This window comes from Bombyx mori, chromosome 16, assembly GCF_030269925.1.
Source record: "Bombyx mori chromosome 16, ASM3026992v2".
Taxonomy (NCBI): Eukaryota; Metazoa; Arthropoda; class Insecta; order Lepidoptera; family Bombycidae; genus Bombyx; species Bombyx mori.
This window is the reverse complement of record NC_085122.1, coordinates 6049972-6077928: the sequence shown is the minus strand read 5'-3', so window position 1 is coordinate 6077928 and position 27957 is coordinate 6049972. Positions and strand designations below refer to the sequence as shown.

The 27957-nt window shown below is 35.7% G+C and overlaps 2 protein-coding genes across 5 annotated transcripts in view; one reads left to right on the top strand and one right to left on the bottom strand.

Moving 5' to 3' along the window:
• Positions 1-249: 249 nt before the first annotated feature.
• On the top strand, positions 250-27429 carry LOC101736326 (serine/threonine-protein kinase Tao). Of its 4 annotated transcripts, none has more exons than XM_021349769.3 (21): positions 250-484; positions 838-924; positions 3921-4150; positions 5259-5376; positions 7521-7784; positions 10340-10462; positions 10544-10784; positions 11204-11340; positions 12139-12215; positions 12531-12835; positions 13245-13360; positions 13766-13936; positions 14433-14644; positions 15013-15163; positions 15351-15463; positions 16416-16542; positions 16651-16752; positions 17309-17443; positions 17855-18013; positions 19157-19275; positions 20404-27429. In XM_021349769.3, the coding sequence occupies exons 3-21, from the start codon at positions 3927-3929 to the stop codon at positions 20525-20527; spliced, it is 3018 nt and encodes a 1005-aa protein (XP_021205444.1). In that variant the 5' UTR covers positions 250-484; positions 838-924; positions 3921-3926; the 3' UTR covers positions 20528-27429. The 4 variants fall into 4 exon arrangements, with proteins under 4 accessions (XP_021205444.1, XP_021205443.1, XP_062528976.1 ...); XM_021349768.3 differs by having other exon boundaries at positions 250-640; XM_062672992.1 differs by having other exon boundaries at positions 250-769; positions 12576-12835.
• Positions 7966-27957, bottom strand: part of LOC101739744 (citron rho-interacting kinase) — a 160089-nt gene continuing 140097 nt past the window's right edge. Inside the window, exon 20 of the mRNA XM_062672991.1 lies at positions 7966-9658. Within this exon, the coding sequence (XP_062528975.1) occupies positions 8204-9658 (1455 nt within the window). The 3' untranslated portion in view covers positions 7966-8203. The remainder of the gene's footprint in view (positions 9659-27957) is intronic.

The following is a 27957-nucleotide window of genomic DNA, read 5'->3' as shown; positions in this document are numbered from 1 at the left end:
TAAGACGTGTTCAGTGTAATATCATTATTTGTCTTTCACTTCGTTTTATTCAATTTTTATACGAACCACTTTTAAAAAAGGAAATTTTTACCTTCTTAAAACAGTTTTGGCTTCCTTCATGATTACGTGAAGTACGTTACGTGTTACGAAGTACGTTACGAAGTTACGTGAAGTGATAGTATGGATTATGTTTCCTTTGCCTGTCTCATTGGAGGAATCAAGTAAAAAAAGGGCCTTGGCTGAAGTTGACTGAAATCTGAAAAAAATTGTCTATGCTGTGTTACGGGAAAGTTGTAAATAATTTCAAAGAAATTTTTAAACAAGGTCCCTTAATTATAAATTGTGTTGGTTTAAAATACGGTGTTATTATTATAATCTAAAAAAATTGTGAGAGTGATGAAAAATTTTATAAATTCACCCATATGAAACAAAAAACTATCATTGCGCACGATACCTCAACGCCATTTTGAAGCAAATTTTGTATGTAAGTGCCAAGTATTTCGCAATATTTTAGACACTAACCCTTACGAAAGGGCTGCGGTAAATTATTGTCGATAACAGTGAACTGCGAAAGTACACGGAGCCGGGATTTAGTGATGAAGTGTATCGATGAACAATCAAAATCTGTGGTGCCATCGAGGTGGGTTGCAGTATCGTTTAACTGGAGCTAACATTAATTAAATTATTTAGTGAAATTAAAGTGACATAATAGACAGCCTTAAGGCTCGGACTTGTTATTAGTGCAGTCAGCACAATTGGATATAGGAAGGTATTAAAAAGATAGATGTCAGAATTTGGCGTGACTGGTGTTATCGTTGGCGTTTCCGACAATTGCAGATAGCGGACGTCGCGGAGGATGGCCTGGGGCCACAGGACTGTTCTAATTAAGTGACGGACGCCGCCGGCATCCAGCTGGCACAGGCTGTAAGTTTAAACCTTATCTTATTTGAACAATGAAAACTTACATTGATTTTTTCACATGGTTACAAATGAATTCAGTTCACACATTTTCACATTTCATTTAAAACAATACAAAGTACTTCAATAGAAAATAAAGTTAAGTTTAACTTTCAATTTAATCACAGTTCAATGGACTTCCAACCATAAGAATATGATAAAATTATTAAGTTCACCCATGCATATGGTGTTATCATTGTCATTATAATTGAATTTGACAAGAAACTAGCTAAAGCATTGGATAAAATCAAAGTTATCATTAATCAGAACTTTCAATTTTCTATTTGTTTGATAAAATATATATAAATTTAAATTTGTAGACCTTACTAATATGTGTAGTGTGTAATTTTTTTGTTGTTTTTGTTACATCATATTGTAACTGAAAGATAGTATCAAATGTATTATTCAACTAGTCAATAATAATTCAACTAATTTTAAAATTAGATTATATTGATAAAATTTGATTATACAGCAATTTAGTACACACACTATTGCTTGCATACATTAGTGATCAAGATACAAATATTACATATTAAATCTAAAGGTATCTTAAAATTAACAGAATGTCATATAAGATTTATCTTCAGACAATTTTTATTCAGCTATTTAAATTTAAAAAAATAATGGCATTTTAAAATAAAGGTGCTATTTTGTATGTGTTTAAAAAATGCATAAAGTAGTTAAATTGAAAATTAACTGTGTACATTAGATAATTTTTCAAACATAAATTAAACATTAAACAGCTCTGATTGAGTAACAGTTTCTGTTGTTGTTGCAAGATCAATTTTATTCCTCAGATAGAGGTCTTTTAATTGAGAAACTTCAAATTTTTTTAACTAGTTTAATGGTCATAGTGTATCCTTGCCCACAATATGCCTTACAGTCGGTACTCTAAATCAAAATTAGAGTGAAAGTTTGGTTATAAGTATGGAGGATGAGGTGGAACAATAGTAGATTAGTAGTTGCAACTGGTAGTATATACAGTCGTGGTCAACTAATTAGGGACATTCAAGATAGTGAAGGGCTATAACCGGTTATGTACATTTAAATATAAAACCCTATTGATTTCTCAGCACCTATTATTTGCATAATGTGGTCCGATTATTATGCTATAAATGGCTGTAAATAAAAGATTTAATAAATAGAAAAAGTATTTAATATCAAAGATTATAAATGTATTAAATATTAAGGTACAATTCTGTAGTGGACATTTAATTAAGGACAGTAAAGTATAATGAAAAATACAGTTACACAAAACTTATAATCTTCAGTGTTATAATATCTTTAACAGCTCCATTTTATTACCTGTAAAATCAGTACCCCATAGCAAAACCTTTGTTAATAATTACTGCTTGACACCGATGTGGCATAGACATCAGTTTCTGACATGTTTCGACAGGAATGTTTGCCCATGCCTCACAAAAAGCTTCATGAAGTTCATCCAAATTTGTATTACGATAAGTGGCAACTTTTTTCTTAATTTCGTGCCAAACGTGCTCAATTGGGTTGAGGTCCGGGCTATTTGCTGGCCAATCTAACACCGATACAAACTGACTGGTAAGAAACGACTTGACTGAATGTGCGGTATGTTTCGGGTCGTTATCCTGCTGAAACGTCCATATAATAAGGAGATGCTCCTCAGCATAGGGAAGCATAGTTTCTTCCAATATTGCCTTGTATTGATGTTGGTCTAAGTTACCCTGAACTTTCCTCACAGGTCCCACTCCACGTCCAGAAAATGAACCCTATATTTTAATGTTTCCACCGCCATGTTTCACCTGTTTTTTTGTGAATCTTGGATTCATTTCTGCTTTTACAGGACGCCGTACATATTACCTTCCATCTGAAGAAATCAAATTAACCTTGGTCTCGTCAGAGAAAAGTACATGTTGCCATTGGGCGTAGGTCCAATGTCCATATTTACGTGCAAATGCCAAACGAGCATTTCTATGTTCTTTCTTCAACATCCGAACAACCCTGCTTCTACCAAACGTCGTCGAACGGTCCTCGCAGATACACCGGCTCTTTCGTTTGCCCCAAACACTTCGTGTTTAATTAAAATAGAGCCTAGAAACGGATCTTTCTTAGCTAACCTGGTTATCATTCTATCTTCTTGCGGAGTCGTTTTTCTCGATATTTTTGTTCTGGACACATTTAAAGCTGTGTTATAGCGCTTGAAATGTTGCACTGCATTGCATACCATAGCTTTTGAACAATTTAAATGTTGTGCTATCCTTCGGTATGACCAACCACGCTCGACAAACTTCATGATAATTTTTCGTAGTGTTGGATCGCAACTTTTATTTTTGCCCATTTTTCTTCAAAATAATTCTCAAAACTTAAAATAAAAAATCTGGATTGCCGCCAAAATTACCACTAAAAAATAAGAAAAGAAACAAAAAAGTATTAAAATTCCAATTTTGAAATTAGAACGCAATACCTCAGTGTCCCTAATTAAATGGCCAGCCAGCATTCTTTGAACCAATAGCACTATGATATTGTATCAGCTATACTGTAAAGAGGTTTAATGTTTAAGAAGTTGTTATTGTTTGTATAATCGCGCACATAAATGACTAATTACACTTACATTTAAAAGATATGGAATATTGCTAAGACTCGTTGGAAAATAAAAAAAATATTCACAATTTGGCTTAACTAGAGATTGTCCCTAATTAGTTGACCACGACTGTATATATTTTAAATTGTAATTGAAAAGGACAAAAGCAGCATTAAATATCTAAACTTTTTGTATGAAAACTCAAACATTTGATTTGAAAACAACTAAAGGACAAGAATTTATGACTGAGTTAGTTTAGTTACCACCGAAACTATCGAAACATTAGATTAAGACAAAAGTTAAGCATTCTTAACAACATAGTGTAGTCAACTGATTACAGCTATGATGAATGAAGTTATGTAGCTATGATTGATAATAATAAACATAATGCTATGGTACTTTACAGACAAAAATGCCAAGACCAGGCAGTCTAAAAGATCCAGACATTGCTGAGCTGTTCAGCAAACATGATCCAGAGAAAATATTTGAGGACCTACGAGAGATTGGTCATGGATCATTTGGGGCAGTGTATTATGCACGCTGTAATCTTACAAAAGAGATTGTGGCCATTAAAAAAATGTCATACTTAGGGAAACAGAGTGAAGAAAAGTGGCAAGATATACTGAAAGAAATTAAGTAAGTAAAAGTAATACTATAATTATTATGGGCTTAACATAAAAAACACATTCCCACAGATTAGTTCTGGATAGTGAACAACAAACTACAAGAGATCCAAATTAATGTTGCCCTTTCCCTTTAAATTGTTCAAGCGATAAATAAAATATTCTCTCACTTTTCTAAAGGCAAATTACTAGATTTGTGTTTACAGAAACAAAATATCTGTGATTATATTTTGCTTGCTTTAAATCAGTTTGTAATAAATTTGACAAAATTATAAACTGGTTTTTCTCAATTGGATCAATCAATTATTCAAATAGGGAAGTTGACAATTTTCAAGAAACCAAAACTGTAAACATGTTTTTTAAGTTCAGTTAACATTGATTGCATTTAATTATTAATCTATTTTAAATTATGCACTGAAATGCTCATATTGAACCACGTCACATCTGTGATTTAATTTGTCAAACACTGTTTGTATGTAAGAATAATCAAGTATTTTCTTATGAATTATAAGATATATATAAAATTTGGTAGAGTTATAAAAGTTGGGTATTATACCAATATTAAAAAATCAGCAAGTTCATTTGGATTCAATCATCAAATTCAATTTAAATAAAAAAAATCAACTTGCCATTTGTTGAAAGCAAGACAATTGCTGAAATTTCTTTTTTTTTTTGTTAAAATGATTTCATTCATGTATCTTTAATCTGTAATCTCTTTAATATGTAAATGTTATTCATGTATGTGTGTTCAGGATCCTCAGTAATGAGGGAATGTTGAAGAAGCAGAAGAATGAATCCCTCATTGTATTGACATTAGTGTTCAAGTAACTTGTTAAAATGAACATAAAAATGCAGAAATATATATACACACAAATAAAAACCAATAAATATGTTACTTGAAAATGTTGTTTAAAACTATATAACATTACACATTCTAAGGATTTCAATATGAGTATTCTTTAATGAAACCTGATATGAATTTTATGAGACTTAAAAAAAACATGATTTTTGAAGGAAATTGATTTGTTATTAGGAGATAATTATCATTTTGTTTGAAATTGATAATTATTTAGAAGATCTATAATTAATCTATAAAAAATAATAATCATTTAAATGTGCAGATTCCTGAAACAACTGGACCATCCAAACACTATAGAATATAAAGGATGTTACAAAAGGGAACACACGGCATGGCTGGTTATGGAGTACTGTGTCGGTTCTGCGTCTGATATAATTGAGGTAAAATATCCTTATAATACATTTATTTCATAGCATAATCACATCTCTAACTCTACCAATTTCAGTATAGGCCGAATCATACATCTTGCATACAGGTGCACTTTATAAGAATCAATGTTTGCGTTGATTTCTCAGGATTTTTAGCTTTTTTATTGCTTGCCCAAAATTGGCAAAATAAATTTTTCACATTACCAGGTATACCCAAAGGATGAACTGTTCTTTCTTTTTTACAACTCAATATTTTTGTATTTTTATAAAGTTCTTTCAGTGTTATTAGTCATAGAGGTCGTTCACAGGTCATAAATTATGGCCATCATCTACCTTGACCCTTAACTTAGTTCAATTATTAGTTTTTATCAACAAGTGTAAGGGGTGTTCTTTTAGTGGCCTTGATTATTGTTATACGGTACATTTAAGAAATTAATGTTTTCCCTAATTTAACTTTTTACAACCTAAGCATGATTGAACTTTCGAAACAAAAACCTTTGTGGTTCAGAGTTTTGAAAGAAAGGATTAATGAAGAATTAAATTTCACAATAATCGGTATATAAAAATAACCAGTTATTAACATTAATGAGAAATCCTCACAAATTCTGAGGTGACTAGTCATATAATATTTAAAAAATCTAAATATTGGGAAATGTTTTACCAATATTGCAAAATATCACTCATTGGAGATATTTTCTCTAGGCCAAGACCTAGTTTTGTGCTTGTAGAGATTACAAACTAGAATAGTGACATAGAACTCGTCAGAATCAAAATACTTTGAATTTTTTTTTAAATAAATAACCACCGTGTAGCACATTCAACATTCTAAGAACTGCAATTACTAAGTGGCGTTCGATTTGTAAACTAAATTTATGAGATCACAAAACTTATCTTAGGTTTCTGAGAAAATATGTGAAATCGACTACAATCGTATTATACTATTATTATTTTATGCGTCATATAACTGTGTCGTTATAGTTTTCCAGTTAAACATTTCAAAATACGTAGGTGGATTTTATTGTGTCATTTAACTGTCATTGAAGACAGACGAGCCTACGACTCGGATGATGATAAATGGAAACTGTCGGCCGTTAAAAGAAAATAAAATTGATGTAAAATTAAATGAATCTATGAAAATACAATTAATCTGAAAAAACCTCATAATTTTTTATAAGGACCACACTATAAATTAAAAAAATTGCAGTTAAGCACATAAAATAAAATTTTTATTAATATATTTAAGTTACGTGTTTATAATATTTATGTAGTATTCACTATACGTTACGTCTATATATACTAGAATCCTGCAAGGTAGGTTTCGGTCTATAGAATTAGGCAAATTTTATGTCGTAACGTAGAATAAAAACGTATTAATATTCGCAAATATAAAATATAGTAGATAATATAACGCGTCTTATGAATATATTATGTAGAAAGTGTACAAACAAAAAGTTGAATGTGATGCAATAAATTTAGTATTCAGATATCGGATTTTATCAGAGTTATATATGTAATAATAATATTTTCAGAAGAAAATAGTTCGTTTAGTTTTCTCTCGGTAGAAATGTGATTCATAGTTAACGACTTACTCATCAAGATACTACTACTAAGTTTGCGACATCGTGTCTCAAAATTGGCAGCTGCATTCACTTATTGATGTCTTTGGGCTCCAGTAATTGTTTGAAACTATGCTCAGCTGTGCTGTAAGCTATACAATAAAATATGAATTATGTAACCTGTTGTGTAGCGAATATTTCCATATCTCAAGTAATAAAATCAACTCAAACAGAGCTTTCGAAATCTGAATTTTTAATTTATTCAAAGCGCATGCCGCGACGCGTACTCAATATGCAAATTATAATAAAAAGTGTCAAATTGTTATGAATATAAATATGTATATAATAATATAACAAAAAATTGATTCGACTTTTTTTTAAACCTTCGTGAATATTAACACCTTCAATACTATTTGTTTATGGGCTCTGGAACCCGATAAATAATGACTACCATCGCAGAGTGCTTCGTTCAATTTTTGAGTCCAGATACACAGTCGTGCAGAGTCAACTGTGTGAATGTATAAATATACATATATTGTTTTGTTTAGGATTTAAAGTATTTATTATGTTATAACCTTAAATTGTTTGACTATTGAACAGGTTCACAAGCGTCCGTTGCGCGAAGAGGAAATCGCAGCCATATGCGAAGGGGTCGTTTGCGGTCTCTCGTATCTCCATAGTTTAGGTCGGATCCATCGCGACATTAAAGCCGGTAATATTCTCCTCACCGAGAATGGAACCGTGAAACTTGCAGATTTTGGTAGCGCGAGTATCAAGTGCCCGGCTAACAGTTTTGTTGGGACGCCCTACTGGATGGCGCCAGAGGTCATACTGGCCATGGATGAAGGCCAATATGATGGCAAGGTAAGTCTAAGTTTCGGTATCTTTTTCGGTGATGTAAATGGGCAGAAAATATCACGAACATATATTTTGTAGGATGTAAGTTTGGCTGAATGTGTTTTTTTTTGTCGTCTAGATGAGTTGACGAGCTCACAGCCCACATGGTGCTAAATGGTTACTGGAGCCCATAGACATCTACAACGTAAATGCCGCCACCCACCTTGAGATATGAGGTTTTTTTTTCCTACCTAAGCCGATGGTCTTGAGAGACCATTTCAGCGTAACCGGGCGAGTAGGTGAGCTCATGGGGCTCAAACCTGACGTTGTTGCTAACACGAACCCTAAGCAAGAGCCGTGTTTCGCAGAATCTACCACCGGATCGGAAAGACGACCCACTGAGAAAATCCGGAGAGAAACTCAGTAGGCTATTCATCATCATCATTTCAGCCTATCGCCGTCCACTGCTGAACATAGGCCTCTCCAATAGATTTCCAGTGTGACCGGTCCATTGCCACCTGCATCCAACGAGACCCAGCGCTTTTTACTAGGTCGTCGGTCCATCTAGTAGGTGGCCGTCCCACACTGCGCTTGCCAGTACGTGGTCGCCACTCCAGGATCTTTCTGCCCCATCGACCGTCCTCTCTTCGTGCTATGTGGCCGGCCCATTGCCACTTCAGTTCACTAATTCTACGGGCTATGTCAGCAACCTTCGTTCTTCTACGGATCTCCTCATTTCGGATTCGATCACGTAGAGAAATGCCGAGCATAGCCCTCTCCATAGCTCGCTGCGCGACTTTGAGCCTTCTAAAAAGATCCCTAGTGAAGCACCACGTCTCCGAGCCGTAAGTCATCACTGGTAACACACATCGGTTGTACGCCTTTGTCTTAAGGCACTGAGGTATTTTGGACGAGAAGACGTTGTGCAGTTTACCGAACGCTGCCCAGCCGAGTTGGATCCGTCTACTGACCTCTCTCTCAAAGTTGGACCTACCTAATCGGACTGCCTGTCCTAGGTATATATATTCGTCAACAACTTCAAGAGTAGAGCTCCCAACAGTAACTATGGTGGGTGCAACATGGACATTGTACATGATTTTGGTTTTGTCCATGTTCATTTTAAGACCCACTTGTTGAGAAACCCTACTGAGGTCACCGAGCATACGCCTTAAATCTTTCAGCGACTCTGCCATGACCACGATGTCATCGGCAAACCGAAGATGAGTGATGTATTCGCCGTTAATATTGATGCCAAGTCCTTGCCATTCCAGAAGCTTGAAGGAATCCTCCAGAGCAGTGATAAACAGTTTCGGAGATATCACATCTCCCTGTCTCACTCCTCTCTTTACAGGGATTTCCTTCGTGCAATGCTCCTGTACTCGGACTGACATGGTGGCGTTATTATACAAACACTTCAATACTTCGATGTACCGGTGGTCAATACGGCACCGCTGGAGAGATCTAAGGACCGCCCATGTTTCGACGGAATCAAAGGCTTTCTCATAGTCCACAAACGCTAAGCATAATGGCCGATTGTACTCTTCGGTCTTCTGTACAATCTGCCGCAGCGTATGTATGTGGTCTATGGTACTGTAGCCTTTTCGGAAACCGGCTTGTTCGGTAGGCTGGAAGTCATCAAACCTGCGTTCGAGACGCTTCGTGATGACTCTCGAGAACAGCTTGTAGACATGGCTCAGCAGTGCTATGGGCCTATAGTTCTTCAATAAGGTTTTGTCACCTTTTTTGAAGAACAGGATCACAACACCCCTGTTCCATGCCTGTGGCGGTTTTCCATCGAGCAAAGAGGAATTGAAGAGCTTCTGAAGGACTTTCAGTACCGGCGTCCCGCCCGCTTTCAGAAGCTCCGTAGTAATTCCATCCTCGCCCGGTGCCTTGTTATTCTTAAGCTATCATATATATTCAGTAGGCTATTGCTATGGGTTAATTTACTCACCGAGCCCTTCGTCGCAAGCGACGGGTTCGACGAGAACCATGACCGGTGTTTGAGGTACCTAAAAGCCCCGTTAGTGGGTCGGGAGGATTACCATTCGGTCCGCAGGATCGGTAATGATGAGTTCTATGATCTCAATACAGTTACAACGGCTGCCTTACCCTTCAAATCGAAACGCATTACTCCTTCACGGCAGAAATAAACTGGATGCCAACCCGTGTGGACTCAAAAGACGTGCTACCGCGAGTAATTACACTAATTATAATTTTGCGGGTTTGATTTTATTACACGATGCTATTCCTTCACCGTGGAAGTCAATCGTGAACATTTGTTAAGTACGTATTTCATTAGAAAAGTTGGTACCCGCCTGCGGGATTCGGCACCGGTGCATCGCTGCATACGAATGCACCGGACCTCTATCCTTTACGCCACGACGACTTGTCGATGATATTAACTAATAAGTATAAGATAATAATCTTATCCATGATACTAATATGCATTCACGTGTAGTGAATGCATAGTAGTTTCATGTCAGGGTGGCAAGAAAATGAATGTTAAATAAGACATTACTCCATGTCTACAAAAATATATGTTGGTCTGAAATAGAAAATTTGGTTAATACTCTTTTCAGGTGGACGTGTGGTCACTAGGCATAACATGTATAGAACTTGCAGAGCGGAAGCCACCGTACTTCAACATGAACGCCATGTCTGCTTTGTACCACATTGCACAAAATGATTCTCCTACATTGCAGGTTTGTTACAAAATTGTACATAACAGAGGAAATCCATTAAAAACATTTGATCTACCCTTAATCTTTTATTTTACGTTCCAGGCTACAGAGTGGACTGATATATTTCGTTATTTCGTAGAAGCTTGCTTACAGAAGAATCCACAAGATCGGTTGTCCTCCACGAAGCTTCTGTCTCACGTGTTTATCACACGTCCTCGTTCCCCTAACGTTTTAGTGGATCTCATACAGAGAACAAAGGCTGCCGTACGGGATCTTGACAATCTCAACTACAGAAAGATGAAGAAAATATTAATGGTGGATGTAGACAACGAAAGTGCTATCGGTATGATTTATTATTGAGGCTAATTTGTAAATAACTGCATTTTAATTTATCACACTCGGTGTGTTGATGAGGTAACAGGTAAATAGTAACAGGAATCCATAGGAATCACAACATGATTGCCGCCCCATCTTGGGACATAAATAAAAATTTCAATAATATTTTAGAATGGTTGTTCCACCTTTTAAACTAGAAAACATGACTACTGCATGACAAAAACAGGCACAATGGGAGTACCTACTCTTGCAGGCACGGGATGTGCCTTCCACTAATAATTACTCTTTTGTATTTTATTACACAATATGTTTCATTCATTGTATTCTCAAGGCATTGATGAACAAGTGTTATTGTATTTTATTACCAGCAACCAAAGCCACCTTTGCCTATTGTGAAACAAAGTGACAACACTATAACTCTTGCAGGTGACAGTGAAGAGGCAATTGAGGAACCTTCAGGTGGGGACAGTTCTAAATCAAATTCTGCGACGTCCGAACATAGCGCTGCTGGAGCTTCCAGTCAAAGTTCATCATCAGGTAGCTTGAGAAGACGACCTCATGCTGTAAGTAACAAAGATAATTTAGTCATTTCACTTTATTAAATTCAAGTATCCATAAGCTAATAATGAAATAACATTGATCACAATAAAATAAATCAGATTAAGAAGTAGGGGTATATTTTATAATTATTTTATGTTGTGATTAACATGTTTGTCATTCTACCCATTTTTTATCGCACTAGATGCGACACAGTCTATTTGTTTTTAATTGATTATTTTAGATATTAATTAAATGTATAAACACAACTGAGACCTCAACCACAGGTCTCAAGGTGGGTGACAACAATCATTTTCTCATATCCGTGGGCTCATGACAGCTTAGCAGCAGAAAATATAGGTTTCTTTTTTGCTTTGATCAGAGAATGAGCTAATGGGCCACCTAGTGTTAAGAGCTTATCGAAGCCCATAGACACCAACAAAGTAGATTCCGCCACCCACCTTGATTCTAAAGTCTAAGTTTTTACAGTACAATAGCTGATCCACCCTACAAACCGAAACGCAAGAACTGTTAGAAACTACTCTACCTACAAATAGTACCAATAATAAGGAATTTCTTGATTTTTATCTATCCTAATCAATATATGCACATGCAGACAGATTTATGTACTTACAAACAGATCTTTATTTTATTATTATTTCATTTAATCCCCATTTATTTAACCAGTCAAATATTGTTGTAAAGTAATGTGATATTCAAATGTTTTAAACAGTGAGAATTTGTTCAAAATTTAACTCAATTTTATGATTAACAAGAATAAAGTCATTATACAAATAAAATAACGATTAAAAACCTCTTTTCAGATAAACGCAAATCACCAACACCAGCAGCAATCACAATATCAATATGTGAACCATCAACCATTATTACATTCCACAAGGTAAATTATATTGAATTATTTTATGTAGTATAATGTTGTGTGTAGTTAAATGCTGTAGTTAGAAAACGCTTAATTTTTTTTGTGTGCTGAATATTAACAAATTCTTACTTTTTGGTGTCAATGATTATATTTTTATTAATGTAACATATATTTAAAACAAAATTAAAATAGGTACTATTCTGAACACTATAAGAATATTGCATCAAAGTTTTTGACAGTATGCTATTGCTTGCATTGTGTTGTAGTTTTGTTTGCATTTAATTTTGCGCTTTCACGTATGCATGTCCCACACTAGATAGCACCATTACCTTTCAGAGAGAGCAAGGGCTGGCTTTACTCATGTTGGTGTTTCGTACGCAGAGAGAGCGAGAGCCCTATTCCTCCGCCCAACGATGACTACGTGAACAAGGACGTAATGAGAGAATATGCCAACCGGGACTCGCTCGGGGACGACTACGGAGATGACTACGCCAACAGGGACGCCATCCGCGAGGCGCGCGAGCGAGACAGGGAGAGAGAGCGCCACTCTAACGACTACAGGGAGTACGTCAACGCGCCCTCCACCTGGCAGCACAGTGGCGACGACAACCGGAACACGCAGCGACGCCAAACAAACAGAAGTTCGTATTCTTGTTCATTCTCTCTAGTCTATGGTAATATGACAATGTTTTTTTTTTGTTGCTCAGATGGGCGGACGAACTCACAGCCCACCTGGTGTTAAGTAGTTAATGGAGCCCACAGACATACACAACGTAAATGCGCCACCCACCTTGAGATATAAGTTCTAAGGTCTCAGTATAGTTACAACGGCTGCCCCACCCTTCAAACCGAAACGCGTTACTGCTTCACGGCAGAAATAGACAGGGTGGTGGTACCTACCCGCGCGGACTCACAAGTGGTCCTACCACCAGTAATAAATAAATTATCTCGTGATGAACTGAACCTTCATGTCATTTAGACAATATGTCTTGATTAATCAGACCAAAAAGCTCTGATCCTTTAATGTTAAATTTTGTTATAATTCCTCAGGTATAAGCAATAACGTTTCGGCGGCGATGTCTCTAGTTTCCGAGCACGGAGCAAACAACTTTGCCACGATACGTACCACCAGTATTGTCACAAAACAACAGAAGGAACATAACCAAGTATGGCTAATTGTCATTTCATTATTACTTTCCTTATTACCATAGTTGAAATTTAATACTTTTAAATCTGGTCGCATAATGTACCGTTATTGTCTCGGTCTCATTGTAGTTAACTTAAGTACGCCCCACACTATATGCGAAATTACCCAAAAATATACGAGTATGAAAAAGTTAATGGTTACTTTGTCTATTTTATTTCACGTTGTTTCATGCAACATTTATCTAATATCAGTTTTGAGTGTCCGAGTTAAAATCCCATAATCGAACACGAAGTCTGGCTGAATATTTAGTGAAGTTAGATTTGTTGATACACGCCCCCTAGATCATTCTTTCACTTAGAACGAAAGCTTAAAAGTACGTGCACGCGGACTGATTAATAAGATGATAATAATTTTGCATGAACAGGAAATGCACGAGCAAATGTCAGGCTACAAACGTATGCGGCGTGAGCACCAAGCTGCCTTACTGAAGCTGGAGGAGCGGTGCAAAGCCGACGTAGACGCGCACAAGGCGCAGCTCGACAGGGAGTACGACTCGCTGCTGCAACAACTCTCCAGGGAGCTGGAGCGGCTGCAGGTACGCAATATTTTACAGCTTTATATAAATACATATACAGATAGGCTTTCATTTGTACTAGTACAATAAAAAAAAAAACCTTCAGAATCATTCGAAACATTCAAACTATAAACTTTTTATTACAATTATACAGTACTAGCTGTACACGTCCGCTTAGCTGGGCATTTAAAATTAACATTATTATTTTTCACCACCACAAAGATTCTTATGATTAACGACGTGTGTAGAGAGTCCAACACTCATATAAATATTAGCCTATCCATTAAGTACATGTATTTTCTACATGGATACCAAGTTTCAAGTCGATCAGATGCATGGTTCAGTAGTTATAACGGAACATCCGTAAAAACCACTGTAGATTTATATATTAGTATTGATGTTTGCATTGCAATGATACAAATGATTAAAATTTTCTAATTTAATTTAAAAGAGCTAGAAATAAAATTATAAAAGAAAAATCTAGAGTTCTATATTATTTTTGTTTAATTATTTACAGACAAAACACGCTCAAGAATTAGAAAAGAAGCTGAAACAGAATACGGCTGCAGAAAAGAAGTTGATAAAGGACATTACGACACGACAAGATCAAGAGCGTAAGGCGTTCGAAACTCAACGCAAAAGAGAATACAAGGCTAACAAAGAACGATGGAAAAAGGAACTAAGCATGGATGACGCAACGCCCAAGAGACAGCGGGATGCTACCTTACAGTGTGTATTTTTACTCTCTACTACATACACTGATGATTTATTCCATATCCATCTTTGGCCACCCTAAACAAAATAAATATGGCCTGGTAAGCATGGGAAATTATTGGAAAAAATAGTGTAACTTCATGGAATGTACTTACTTTGGAAGGAAAAAATTTAAAATCAAAAACTCTAGCCAAATAATACATGAATATTACAAATAATTAACACAAACATTTATAAGAGCTCTGACAACGTCAGGGGGAAAACGGGAGATTTAAATGAAAAAAAAAAAAAAAATGTCCCACGTCCTTTATGTAGGTTATCAATATTATGTAGTCGGTAAAATTATTTTTTTATAACGGCAATTCGGCAATTTTTATATTCAGGTCTCAGAAGGACAACCTGAAGCAAGCAGAAGCTGCAGAGGAAGCGCGACTCGTGCGATCACAGCGAGAGTACCTTGAACTGGAACTGAGACGGTTCCGAAGACGTCGGATGCTTGGACTGCATCACAAGGAACAGGAGCTACTCCGAGAGGTAACAACTATTTTATGTGCACTCTTCATTGCACAAAGCATAACCCTTGTTAGAATAGTTTAGCTTAATTGTATACCTATTTAAAGACGTCCACTAGCAATGCAAAAGTAGAGAGCAGAGACATTTAAACTATCTATGATTAGCAATGTCAAAGTTCACTAAGAAAGTTTTTTCCATGCGTTTCCAGGAACTAAACAAACGCCAACAGCAGTTAGAACAAGCGCACGCGATGTTGCTTCGGCATCACGAAAAAACGCAAGAGCTCGAATACAGACAACAGAAAGGCGTTCACGCGCTTAGGTACTGTTCACAGTTTTCGTTTATCACCTAGTATTGTTAGTTAGTGTTGTGATAAGATTAATTTCAAAACATATTACACTATAAATAAAATTATTAATATCCCTTCCCTTTGCAGTTCATCATTAGAATAAAGAAAACAATAAGACTTCTAGAGAATATTACTGCTGAGGTTTTTATCAGCTATCAAATTGATTGTTGGCATTAACTATTCAGCACTCTTATTCGTGTAGAATACTGATATTTATTTAACAAGTACTTTTGACTGACTCGGTCGTGCAGTCGTTAGTGCTCTGGACTGTTCCACCAAGGCTCGTGGATGCGATATGTGTTGTGTAGCTCTACACCGTGCGGAAATATTTTATATATATAAAGTATCCACTTTAATAGATTTCACGTGTACAGTAGGCGCGCGAGTTCATGTCCATCCCGAGGAACGCGATAGTGCTGTGACCTAGTTAATTATGGTAATGTCGATAATAACTACCGATTTAGTCAACAGCTGTCAATTTGGTTTAATGTAACTTAAGGTAATTTTGCAATTTACTACATAAAATAAATGTGATAAGTATTTAGAGAAAAAATTTTTTTTTATTCCAATTCAATCACTATCAAATGAAAAGACAACCGACAGATCAGAGTCGGAATCAGTACGTATCTTTTTCAGTAGGTTTTTTTCTATATGAAATTGTTTGGTTGCGGAATAGTCGTGGTTTTCTTTAACACAATAGCGTCAGCGTAAATTTTCGATATCGATGAGCGCGCGTCACAACCGTCAAGGACAACACTCGACGTCAGACAAATGCGGGGAGGCGGGCGAAGGTGGGGCGAGCTGTGCCCCGCGTGTCGCCTTTGGCCCCGATGGACATGAACTCGCGCGCATACAGTACGACCGCAAACCTTTAAACCCCTATCATTGTTTCATTTATTGAAAATAAATAAAATTACTTTTCAGAGAGGAACAACTCTCGAACCAACATGCGACGGAGCTTTCAAATCAGCGCGATTACATGCAGCGAGCCGAACACGAACTCACAAAAAAACATGCATTGCAACTCAAACAACAACCCAAAAGCCTTAAGGTGTGTGTACTTCATGAATTATAATATTTTTAAATAAAACTGAAAATTACTTGTAATTCTAGTCTAATACAAATAATTCACATATTTTTTTAATTTTATCCCTTTTAGCAAAAAGAAATGCAAATACGTAAACAGTTTCGTGAAACCTGCAAGATACAGACCCGTCAGTACAAGGCGCTCAAAGCGCACATATTGCAGATCACTCCTAAGGTACGTGACTATATTAGGGCTTAAAATATTTCTAAACGTATTTACAAGGAATGTAACCCTTACATAATTAAATTAAGAAAAATCGAAAGAAATACAAAAAACTCTAAATACAATTGCCAAACAATATTTAGAAAATGGAAAAAACTTGATGTTATAGTAGAAGTAGTATCGACTTTGATTACATAAGTCCACATATAAATATGAAATTTCAGTAAAATATAAAATTGCCTATTGAAAATGGAATGCCGAAGTAAAATCGAGTTACAGTGAAGCCTCAGAATTTTAAGTTTATTGTACAAGGACATTATTTTTAAAAATAACAATAGAATATGCAATTAGAAAAGGAATTCAATTTATTTTAGTACCCTTTTCAAATTTATTCAACTTAGTTTATTTTCCTACAGTAAGTATCTCGGAAGTAACGATTTGATTTACCTGATTAGAGTAAACTATTTGTTTAGTGAAGACTTTGTTTTAGATGAATTGAAGATATTTTTTCTTTTTAAAAAAGTAGTAGTAGTATTGCATTATTTTAATTATTAACATATTAATACAGGAGCAACAAAAAGAAGTAATTAAGACGCTAAAAGATGAGAAACGACGCAAACTTGTGCTGCTCGGGGAACAATATGACCAGAGCATAACTGAAATGCTTCAGAAGCAGACCGTCAGACTTGACGAGAGTCAAATGGTGAGTTGTTAAAGTGCTATTTGTTTGGTTGTCATAAAATAAAAAGTATCGTATAATAATAAGTCTTAAAATTATGATATTTCATTACTGTTTCCCACTATTATTACACAGTACACAGGGACATTATTATGAATTTCAAATTATTCATTTATTTATTTATTTTTTATTGCTTAGATGGGTGGACGCGCTCACATCCCACCTGGTGTTAAGTGGTTACTGGAGCCCATAGACATCTACAACGGCTGCCCCACCCTTCAAACCGAAACGCATTACTGCTTCACGACAGAAATAGGCGGGTTGTTGGTACCTACCCGCGCAGAGTCACAGCAGTAATTACGCAAATTATAATTTTGTGGGTTTGATTTTTATTACATTAAGACTTATTAGGAATGTGTATGACTTTAATTACAGATGGAATGCCAGCAATTAAAGATGCAGTTGGAGCATGAATTAGACATGCTGACTGCCTACCAGAGTAAGAGCAAGATGCAAGCCGAGGCGCAGCGCAACCGCGAGCGGAGGGAGCTCGAGGACCGGGTCAACGTCAGGCGAGCGCTACTCGAGCAGAAGGTACTTCCTAACTACATGACAGTACCCAACGGTAGGCAGCGGCTTGCCTCAGCCCCTGCATTGATGAAGTCCATGGGCGACAGTAACCACTAACCATCAGGTGGGCCGTATGCTCGTCTGCCTCCTCCTCGCGTCGTTTCCTCGCTGCTAAGGGTCGTGACCATCATATTTCGACAGGATTTTACTCCTTGTAATTTCTCTCCAGCGCCTCCGATTATTGGCCGCATGAAGGGCTACTAACAAAATCAAATCAAATTATACGAATCAGGATGAAAATTAAAAAAAATGTTAATGGCATATATATAGCTGCATATACGAACTCGTGTGCTCCTTGGAGTAAATCTGCTACTGAAGCCGGCAATAAGATACGAGACATGGCAGCCTAGGTGTTGACATCTACCTTGTTCTTCTTTTTGCCATCCTGCTGCAGTTCAACTTGAATTGTCGTTTGACTTAGTTGTATTACAACATGAAATCTATACTATAATATATAAATCTACAGTGGTTTTTACAGATGTTCCGTTATAACTACTGAACTGTGCATCCAATTAACTCGAAACTTGGTATCCATGTAGAAAATCCATGTACATACTTAATGGATAGGCTAATATTTAATATGAGGGTTGGACTCCCTAATAATAATGACAATAAATAATAATGTTAATTTTAAAAGCGCAGCGGAGCGGGCGTGTACAGCTAGTAATATATAAATCCACAGTGGTTTTTATGGATGTTCCGTTATAACTACTGAACCATGAATCCGATTAACTTCAAACTTGGTATCCATGTAGAAAATACATGTACTTAATAGATAGGCTAATATTCATATAATATATGAGTGTTGGACTCCCTAATAATAGTGACAATAAATAATAATGTTAATTTTAAAAGCGCAACGAAGCAGCTGAGTACGGTTAGTAAATAAATGAAATCGGTGAATCGAGACGTGGAATTAGTCTGTTGAATCATCACGCTGAATTATTTTTTTTATTGCTCTTGTGGGCAGACGAGCATACGGCCCACATGATGGTGAGTGGTTACAGTCGTCCATGGACTTCAGCAATGCCAGGGGCAGAGCCAAGCCGCTGCCTACCGAGCCAAACCGCTGCCTACCGGTTATTATGTTTATTATTATGTTTGTAGATGGAAATGGAGATGGCTCAGTTTGCGGCGGAGCGAGGCGAGCGCACGCGGCTACTGCACGAGCGCCACGAGAGGGAACTTGCTCAGTTCGACAGTGAGAGCGTGCGTCTCGGCTTTAGGTAAACTTCTCTAATGTTTATTCATAACTTCCATTAAAATCTCCTTGATCCAAGGCAACCTGGTAAATTAGAATTTGTAAATATAAAAATAAAACCTTCGTGATATGATTGCTGTTCAATGACATTTATCCTACCTAAACGTCAATACTATTCTGCTTTAAAGAATAGTTTAAATAGGTGATGATCCCATTATATAGTATTTACCATTTATTCATCTTTAGTGCTTTTGCTATAACTTAAATAAAAATATGTAACTTACAATTGCACTCCATGCAATGCTGACTCCAGAGTTAAATTGATGCTCGCACTAGGTGAATTTCAATAGAAAGGTTACAAGGTTTCCATACATCATGATTGACTGTACTGTATAACTTGAAAATGAACTTTTTTTTTTTTTTTTTTTTATTGCCCTTGCAGGCAGACGAGCATACGGCCCACCTGATGGTGAGTGGTTACCGTCGCCCATGGACTTCAGCAATGCCAGGGGCAGAGCCAAGCCGCTGCCTATCGCTTAATACTCTCCACAAGCCTCTTTTAAAGAAGGACATGTCATAGCGCTCGGGAAACACCGTGGAGGGGAGCTCATTCCATAGCCGGATGGTACGTAGCAGAAAAGACCTCTGGAAACGCACTGTCGATGCCCGCAGTGGCTGCTTTTCTTAGGCGCTGAGATATTTATATTAATATGATTTGAGCAGAGATAGTCACCGGTGTACTTTGTTTTGGTCGTGAAACGAAGTACGTGGCTGTTGAAACCACACCATCTGTCATCGAAAGAGATGAAAACATTTCTTCGTTTTGGGGGAACACTCCTTTATACGCGAATAAACCGTAAAATCATAATTTGCGTAATTACTGGTGGTAGGGCCTTTTGAGAATCCGCGCCGGTAGGTACCATCACCCTGCCGACTTCTGTCGTGAAGCAGTAGTGCGTTTCGGTTTGAAGGGTGGGGCAGCCGTTGTAACTATACTTGAGACCTTAGAACTTATATCTTAAGATGGGTGGCGCATTTACGTTGTAGATGTCTATGGACTCCAGTAACCACTTTACACCAGGTGGTCTGTGAGCTCGTCCACCCATCTAAGCAATAAAAAAGAAATGTAATAGAAACCATTTTTTGTGAACAGTGCACTGGCGATCGCAGAAGGGAGCCGCGAGGGTTACGGCGAGGAGGAGCAGTCGCTGTCGGGCTCGATGTTGTCGCTGGCGCACAGCAACTCGTCGGCGAGCTTCGCGGCCGGCTCGCTCTAACGCCGTCTGTCTGTCTCATGCTGTTGCCAAAATCGTAATCTTCACTCATATAAATATCTGCATGTACTACGGAGAACTTGCGCATAAATATATCGACGCTTGAAAGAAAAACGTGACTAAACGACAATAACTGCTTTGTACATAAAAATGATAGGCAATAACCATATTCGATACACCAAAAAATTTTTATATATATTTCTAGGTCTATTAAAATCATTTCAGTCCTACAGCCAGATTCGTTAAAATATATTTTTTTCTCAGGTATTTCAACTTTACATTAGTCTACTGTAAAGTTCACGCATTGTCGCTTAGTCACGTTTGCCTTTCAAGCGTCGATTATGGAGATTTTTTTAAAACACTAATAATTGTTATAATCATGAAAAGTTGATTGCCAAACTATTCATTGATATTTTTTTTTCTATTTAATAATATACCACGTCAATTGAAGTGATGTCATCCCTTAAGTCAGTTGAAGTGAGGATCAAAATAGTGAAGGATAAGAATGATCAAGGTTTACTCATTTTTTTCAAGCGTAGTAGTATGGTGTACCATCTTAAGTGTTGTTGTTATATTGTTATTATTGCTGTTTATAGGCTGAAGGAGGACACCCTTTATAATCCATAACATACAGATTATACAACATGGATTATAAAGGATGTTGAGTTTGAAGACGTGATGTTGAGAAGCTTCGATTGAAATGTTAGAAGTAATTCAGATATATTTAAAAATAAGCATTCATTAGGCAGGCTTAGAATATGTTGAACAAACATGTTTTCTATACAAATGTCACGGACAACATTCGATTCCATTTGCGAACGCACTATTGTTTCCAGAGTGGAGGTAAAAATAAAATTAAGGTCAGGTTCGTTTGATAGTTAAATTTGTAGATTGGACTTTCTTTTGCTCCTTTGCTTAAATTACGCAAGATGGACAAATCGTCTTCTCGCATTAAAACTGTATAATCTCAAAACTTACTAATTTTACTGGAGTGTGTTTTAAAGGTTTAACATCATTTTTGAAACATTTATTTTTTATTTTTTTACCAGCTACATTATCTGTCTTTTAAAGTAAGATAAAATTATGGTACTATTAAAAAAAAAACTAAAACTAAACTACGCTCTTTTGACAGTATTTATGAAAAAAAAAACTGGTGATACCAAATGATTCCGCATATTAACTTGTTTTCGAATATTTTTGGAAATTGTACACTTTTAATGCGAAAAGACGAAATATGCTAATTTAGTCGACCTGGCTTCAATTTCAATCGCTCGTTTTGATGGCTAATGCAGCATGTCCTTGTGTGTGGTTTCTGTAGCAATTTAAGCGGGCGTGAATTGTTCTTATTGCATTAGAAGAATACTATCACAAAAGTAAGTGCACCTGCTAACAAAGATGGTCCATCTAAATTGTTTGTTAGTTGCTTCTACATATTTTTGGTTTTGAACCAGAACTTAGAAGACATTTTTGTCATTAAAATCAGACACCCTTCTAATTCCAACGTAAAAAAAACCTAATAAACAGCTTTTGTTTTAGATAAATAAAAATCATGTGTCGAGTCAACTTTGCGCCAACTTTTGATTTGGGTTGATTAATTGAACAATTTTTGCATACGTGGTTTTAGATATTTTGCGTTTATGGAATTTAAATGCTTATGATCAAAAAATATATATATTTTTGCAAGTCTGTTGGCAATGGATGCTGAAAAAATATTCGATAATGAAAAGAATGCATCAGTGTTTCGTGACGTGATTGTTAGATGGCACATTCGAGTGTTTACTTGAAATCCATTAAAAATATTCAACCATATAATAATATAAATAGTTTATACATTAAAAGCTTTTCCGAAAATATGTCAACATCCACATCACGTACTTATGATACAGCGACATCACTTTAATTTATATAGCACAGATTCTGAAACACACAAGAGTGGTTCAAGAATCCATACTTTTATAAGCGTGAACACGACGCAACTACATTTTTTAAGATGCCATGACACTTCTTATACCTTAACAAAAGAATCCTTAGTAATGTGTTAATGTGGAGATACTTTCTAATTCTGTACGAGTACACACTCATACGATCACGTTTTGATTATATTTTATTCGTTGAAATACGTCTAGTTAAATGATAAATAAAAATATAAAACATATTAGTGTTTTTATGATTCGCCACGTATGTTCTTTTGTAACAGAAAACGTGCGTACATAATTAAAAAATATACGGATTGCATTTCACATAAACGCTTAAAAGAAAAGTAGGATTCTATTTTGTATTACAAAAATTTGGAGATGTAAAAATTAAAACAAATAAGAACTACCTCATTAGGCTTTTAAATAATGTTTATGATAGGCGAGTCGTTTGTATACCTGCAGTGTAATAATGTCACAATAAACGATTTGGCAGCAGCATTTGAAATTAATCTCCCTACTTATAGACTGTACAGCCCTCCCACGGGAAAATAGTGTTTAATGTAAAGCTTTTTAGGTCTAAAACCAATAACGCAAGCCTAATTTATTATAATTTTACATAATATTCTTTAGTTACGTCTTCCAAATGTACACGAGCGGCAATTTTAGTAATTTTTTTTTTTATAAGTTTAACGGGGAGGGCGAATCCTATTTTACTACACCATTAAGTTGATTGCACTCCATGTAAATAATTATAGTAAGATAGTAGCGAAGGGCTCGGCGAATTAGAGAAATAAAATATGAATATTAAATACGACATGTTTCAATTTACACGGCATTTTGTTTTCAACCAAACGGATTTATATCTACCACTGTATAGCCATGCATTAGATGCAATGACCATTTTCTAAATCTATCTATATTTTTGGTGAAATTGAATCTTCGCTATATTGTGCAAGGTTTTTCTTTTAAACGAATATAGCTTGAATACTTAAATATTCAATAATTTAATGATTTCGTTCGTCGAGTTATTGCCCACGCAACAATATATTAAATAAACTAATTACCAGTTTTTATTTTCATTTTCAGTTCAGTTAACATCAAGACTTTACCAAATTCCTTTAGACCATGTTTAAATTATAGTGTTTTATTTTTAAATATGCTCATAAATATATTGTTGCGTGACGGTCAGTTATTGTAAATAAATCTCGACATTAGAGGCATAAAGTCTGATAATCACGTTTACAACAAATTTAATAGGTTGATGATGCAAAATGTACTTTAGGATAAAAATACAATAAGCAGATTTTGATGTGAAAATTTATTTAACTGCTATTTAAAATGCGATATAATTATAAAATGACGCTACAATGGGAATCGCGTTCATCCATAGAATAACTCGCGAGAGAATGAGATAGAATACTTTTGAAGGATTCGCCTCAAGCGTGGTTGATATGTGCGTTTGGTGCTAGTTTCTTAACTTTCTCGTTAGCGTAAAAGTTAACCCAATTTTGTATGCAGTTGGAACAGCGCCCCTAGCGGCAAACGTACGCAAACGATCCCATTCCATACAAATAGGGGCTAACTTTTACGCTATCGAGAACGTTAAAAAACTCTCACTAAGCACAATGGTTTTTTTTTGTTATTGCTAAGAGTGAACGCAACGTTATGTTTCTAGTGTCGAGAAATCTTGTGTGTTGAGAGTTTAGCTAACTACGGTCGTGTGCAAAAGTGTGATGGTTAGGAAACCTGCCGTAGAAAGATACGCTTTTCGAGTAGAATTTTTTAATCGTAATACATTACTGTTCCGTCGATTTTATGCACGAGCAAATGTTTTTTTTGTTTTCTTTTTAATTTTTTTTCTAAATTAGTAATACCGTATCAATTTGTGCAATTCACGTTGACTGATACTAGAAATTGTGAGTCACTAAAAAAATTCGAGAGCTTGTTATTCGATCTCTTTAGTGTTAAGTAAATTTTCTCATTTATAAAAAAAAAACATTTGGCCGTCCAACAACACTTGAGATGTAATGTAAGTTTGTGCTTGAGCTTGAAAACGACGGAACGGTTGTATAAAAGTGGCAAAGCTGTTACATAGTATATCTCGTCTTATTTTCGATAACTTAAATTAAGTTTTCGTAGTGAAAAACTAGCCGCTGATTTTTCATCTTGTTAACGCATCGGCAAGATTAGAAAAGTTCAATTGTAAAACGGTACGAATTTGGTGAACGTCAAAACGACTTGTTAACTTAAACGTCTTGAAGGTTTATGTTTAAGAAGTTTGACAGAACGCATTGTCTAGACCAGGTGTGGGTAAATATTTTGATAGTCGGGCCACATTACAGATGAAAATTTGACCTCGGGCCAGTTTTTTTTTCTAATTTTATATTGTGCGACTATTATACATACTGTAATTATTCAATTATCATAATTATATTTTCGAATAGGAAGCGCTGAAAACAGCGGTTGTCCGGGTGAAAATTTTGGCTCCCACCGGCCCCGATAATGTGTATTGCAGTATTTCTTAATATTTTATCTAAAAAAATGTATGCACCAATTTAAGTTAGATAAAAACGAATATTTGTGTTTTTAATAATAATATATACAATGCTTCACGGGCCAGACAAAATTTAACCGCGGGCCGCTATTTGCCCAGGCCTGGTCTAGACGAAAGGCGTGTGTGTACGTATGCTAATAGCAAGCCGAGACCCGCGCGCTACCCACATGCGCACGAACACGCTCGAACAGAGAATTATTTACGTTTAGATAGTCAAAATTGTGAAGTTCATATCATTAGTTTACTTTTAAGAAACAAATTTTCATGTAAAAAGTTTTATGTATTTAAAAAAAGCGAAAAGTTTTATATTTGTTTATTGGCCTGGAATTGTCTTTTTTTATTTTAAAAGGTTTCCATGTTGGTAATTATTATCGAAATTAGTCTTTTAATATTCAATTAACGAGTGACGCGTTTTATAAATTAATTAAGAGCAGGTGCTTTTGTAAGCGTAGTAATGAACAACCAACTGCCAATTGTTTTTTGTAAATATAAAGTATTATATAAGTATTAGTGACCACACCGTTTGCCTTAGAAAATGGAGGAGCGCGTGGGCTTCGGCAGATTGTATATAAGAATTAATAATATTAAATTACGTAGATAGTTTGTTAATCGCGTAACGTGCGAGCGCGGCGTTTGTGCACGTGCCCGCCCGGAACACGTGCTATCTTTATTTACTATCGAATTTAGTGCTCTTATACATAAATGTAATGTCTACTAAGCTTCTTACCAGTCATGTATGTATAGATGAATACATAATATTTAATTTAACTCTGATTTTAGTCATAAATATCCAAATTTAGGTAATACTATTTTAAATTTTATTTTATATTATGATTAATAATGTTTTCTTCCTATTATCACATTGCTTGTAAGCATCACACGATGTGATCGTAATTGTATTTAATTAATTGAATCTGCTACAGATTTATTTTATTAATTAGAATTTTCTAGTTTCAAAACTTAGTGAACGCTGATATTATTGCAGCAGTGTCATATACTTACTTCGGGTCTTTATACAATTTGCTTCGTTTATATTAGATAATGCAAGACGCGAGTTTGCGACACTGTTAAAATTAGAAAACTAGTTTTACCTCCACAAATTTCCACTTTCTGAAATGACCAAGTGAATGACAATAATCTATAGATTACAGCCTAACTCGACTCGTCATTTTGTTCTAAATGTATAATAAATTTAAAAGATTATAATAGCAGAGTACAGCTTCGAAATTATACAATTGAATCACAACAATAATTGAAATATTTTATTTTTTTTCTTGTAGTATTTATAAAATACTGATGAATCTGTATGCTTAGTGCGAGTTTCTTAACGTTCTCGATAGCGTAAAAGTTAACCCAATTTTGTATGCAGTTGGAACAGCGCCCCTAGCGGCAAACGTACGCAAACGATCCCATTCCATACAAAAATATGAGCTAACTTTTACTGGTGGTAGGATCTCTTGTGAGTCCGCGCGGGTAGGTACCATCACCCTGTTTATTTCTACCGTGAAGCGGTAATGCGTTTCGGTTTGAAGGGCGAGGCAGCCGTCGTAACTATACTTGAGACCTTAGAACTTATATCTCAAGGTGGGTGGCGCATTTACGTCGTAGATGTCTATGGGCTCCAGTAACCACATCACACCAGGTGGGCTGTGAGCTCGTCCACTCATCTAAGCAATAAAATATATATATTTATGTATATTTCGAGAACGTTAAAAAACTCGCACTAAGCACACCCTTGGCTGTACTCAGTTGGTTCGAATTACTTGAAATCGATGCACTATGGAATTGAATCGTGAAGCTGTATGTAGCATTCGCTTGTGTACAGTAGATTTTCGCTACAAGAAATGTTGATGCGTAGTTGAAGGCTTGCTGTGTCTTGGTTCGTGGGTATTCAACCTTCCTAGTTTCCGAATGAATGAAAAAAAAGTGATTCCTCTTGTGAACTTAATTTGTAACTGGATGAGGTGCGAGTATAGTTTGTAGATTACTGTTTTCTATCCATGATTCCCACCACTTAGCTGATTAGAGTTGATCTTATCAAATTTAACGCTTTTCTAACATTACACAAACGAAATAGAAGTACCAAACATGTAGTTAGAGGTCACGTATTATTATTATGTACATTGTAACGATATATATTTTTTTTTTATATTTTACCATTGTATAGTCGTTTATTGTATCACCGATAGTTAGTTAGATATTTTGACAGAGAATTAACATGGTGCGTTACGACGGCCGCATTTTAATACAGAGAATAGTTTGCGGCACGTTTGGTGCGCCGTTGTTTATTTTATTTTATTTTTTGTTATATATATATTTAAATAACACAATCGACTTGTAGTTTTAATAATTATTATCATTAATTATTATATTGTAATATAATCTTATTAATGAAAAAAATCAAAGTGAAAATAAATAATAGAAGGAAAACTAAAGCTGATTTTTATTGCACTGATTATCATTGCCATGGGAGATAGTCTACAACCCACCCGAAGGTGAGTGGTTACTATCCTTCGGGAATGCGTAAAACAAATAGGTGACTTTTCAAAATGTTAGTAGCTTAGGGAATATACCAACTACGCGCGGACTGGTAGATGAGCTCACAAAGTTAACCTGGGAACAGGTGAAATTTTGATTAGTTTAAAAGCAAGGCTTTTAAACATACGCCTAGAGTCTACTTGGCATTAAATACATATTTTAATGCGCTTTGTTTTTTTTTAAAGTTATAGATCGAAATTATCACCTGGGTGTTATACTCATGCGTTCGAAACGTATTTCCAGCACTTTTATTATAAACGGAAAATTACTTGTTTGAGCTTAAAAAAATATGCCGTGAAGCAGTAATGCGTTTCGGTTTGAAGGGTGGGGCAGCCGTTGTAACTATACTGAGACCTTAGAACTTATATCTCAAGGTGTGTGGCGCATTTACGTTGTAGTTGTCTATGGGTTCCAGTAACCACTTA

What these genes read in the sequence shown, in the direction of transcription:
- LOC101736326 (XM_021349769.3), top strand. Translation starts at nt 3,927, where the DNA reads ATGCCAAGACCAGGCAGTCTAAAAGATCCAGACATTGCTGAGCTGTTC. An exon ending in GCGACGCCAAACAAACAGAA is followed by an intron (nt 12,836 to 13,244) that starts GTTCGTATTCTT and finishes ATAATTCCTCAG; the next exon opens with GTATAAGCAATAACGTTTCG. An exon ending in GAGCGCTACTCGAGCAGAAG is followed by an intron (nt 18,014 to 19,156) that starts GTACTTCCTAAC and finishes TTATGTTTGTAG; the next exon opens with ATGGAAATGGAGATGGCTCA.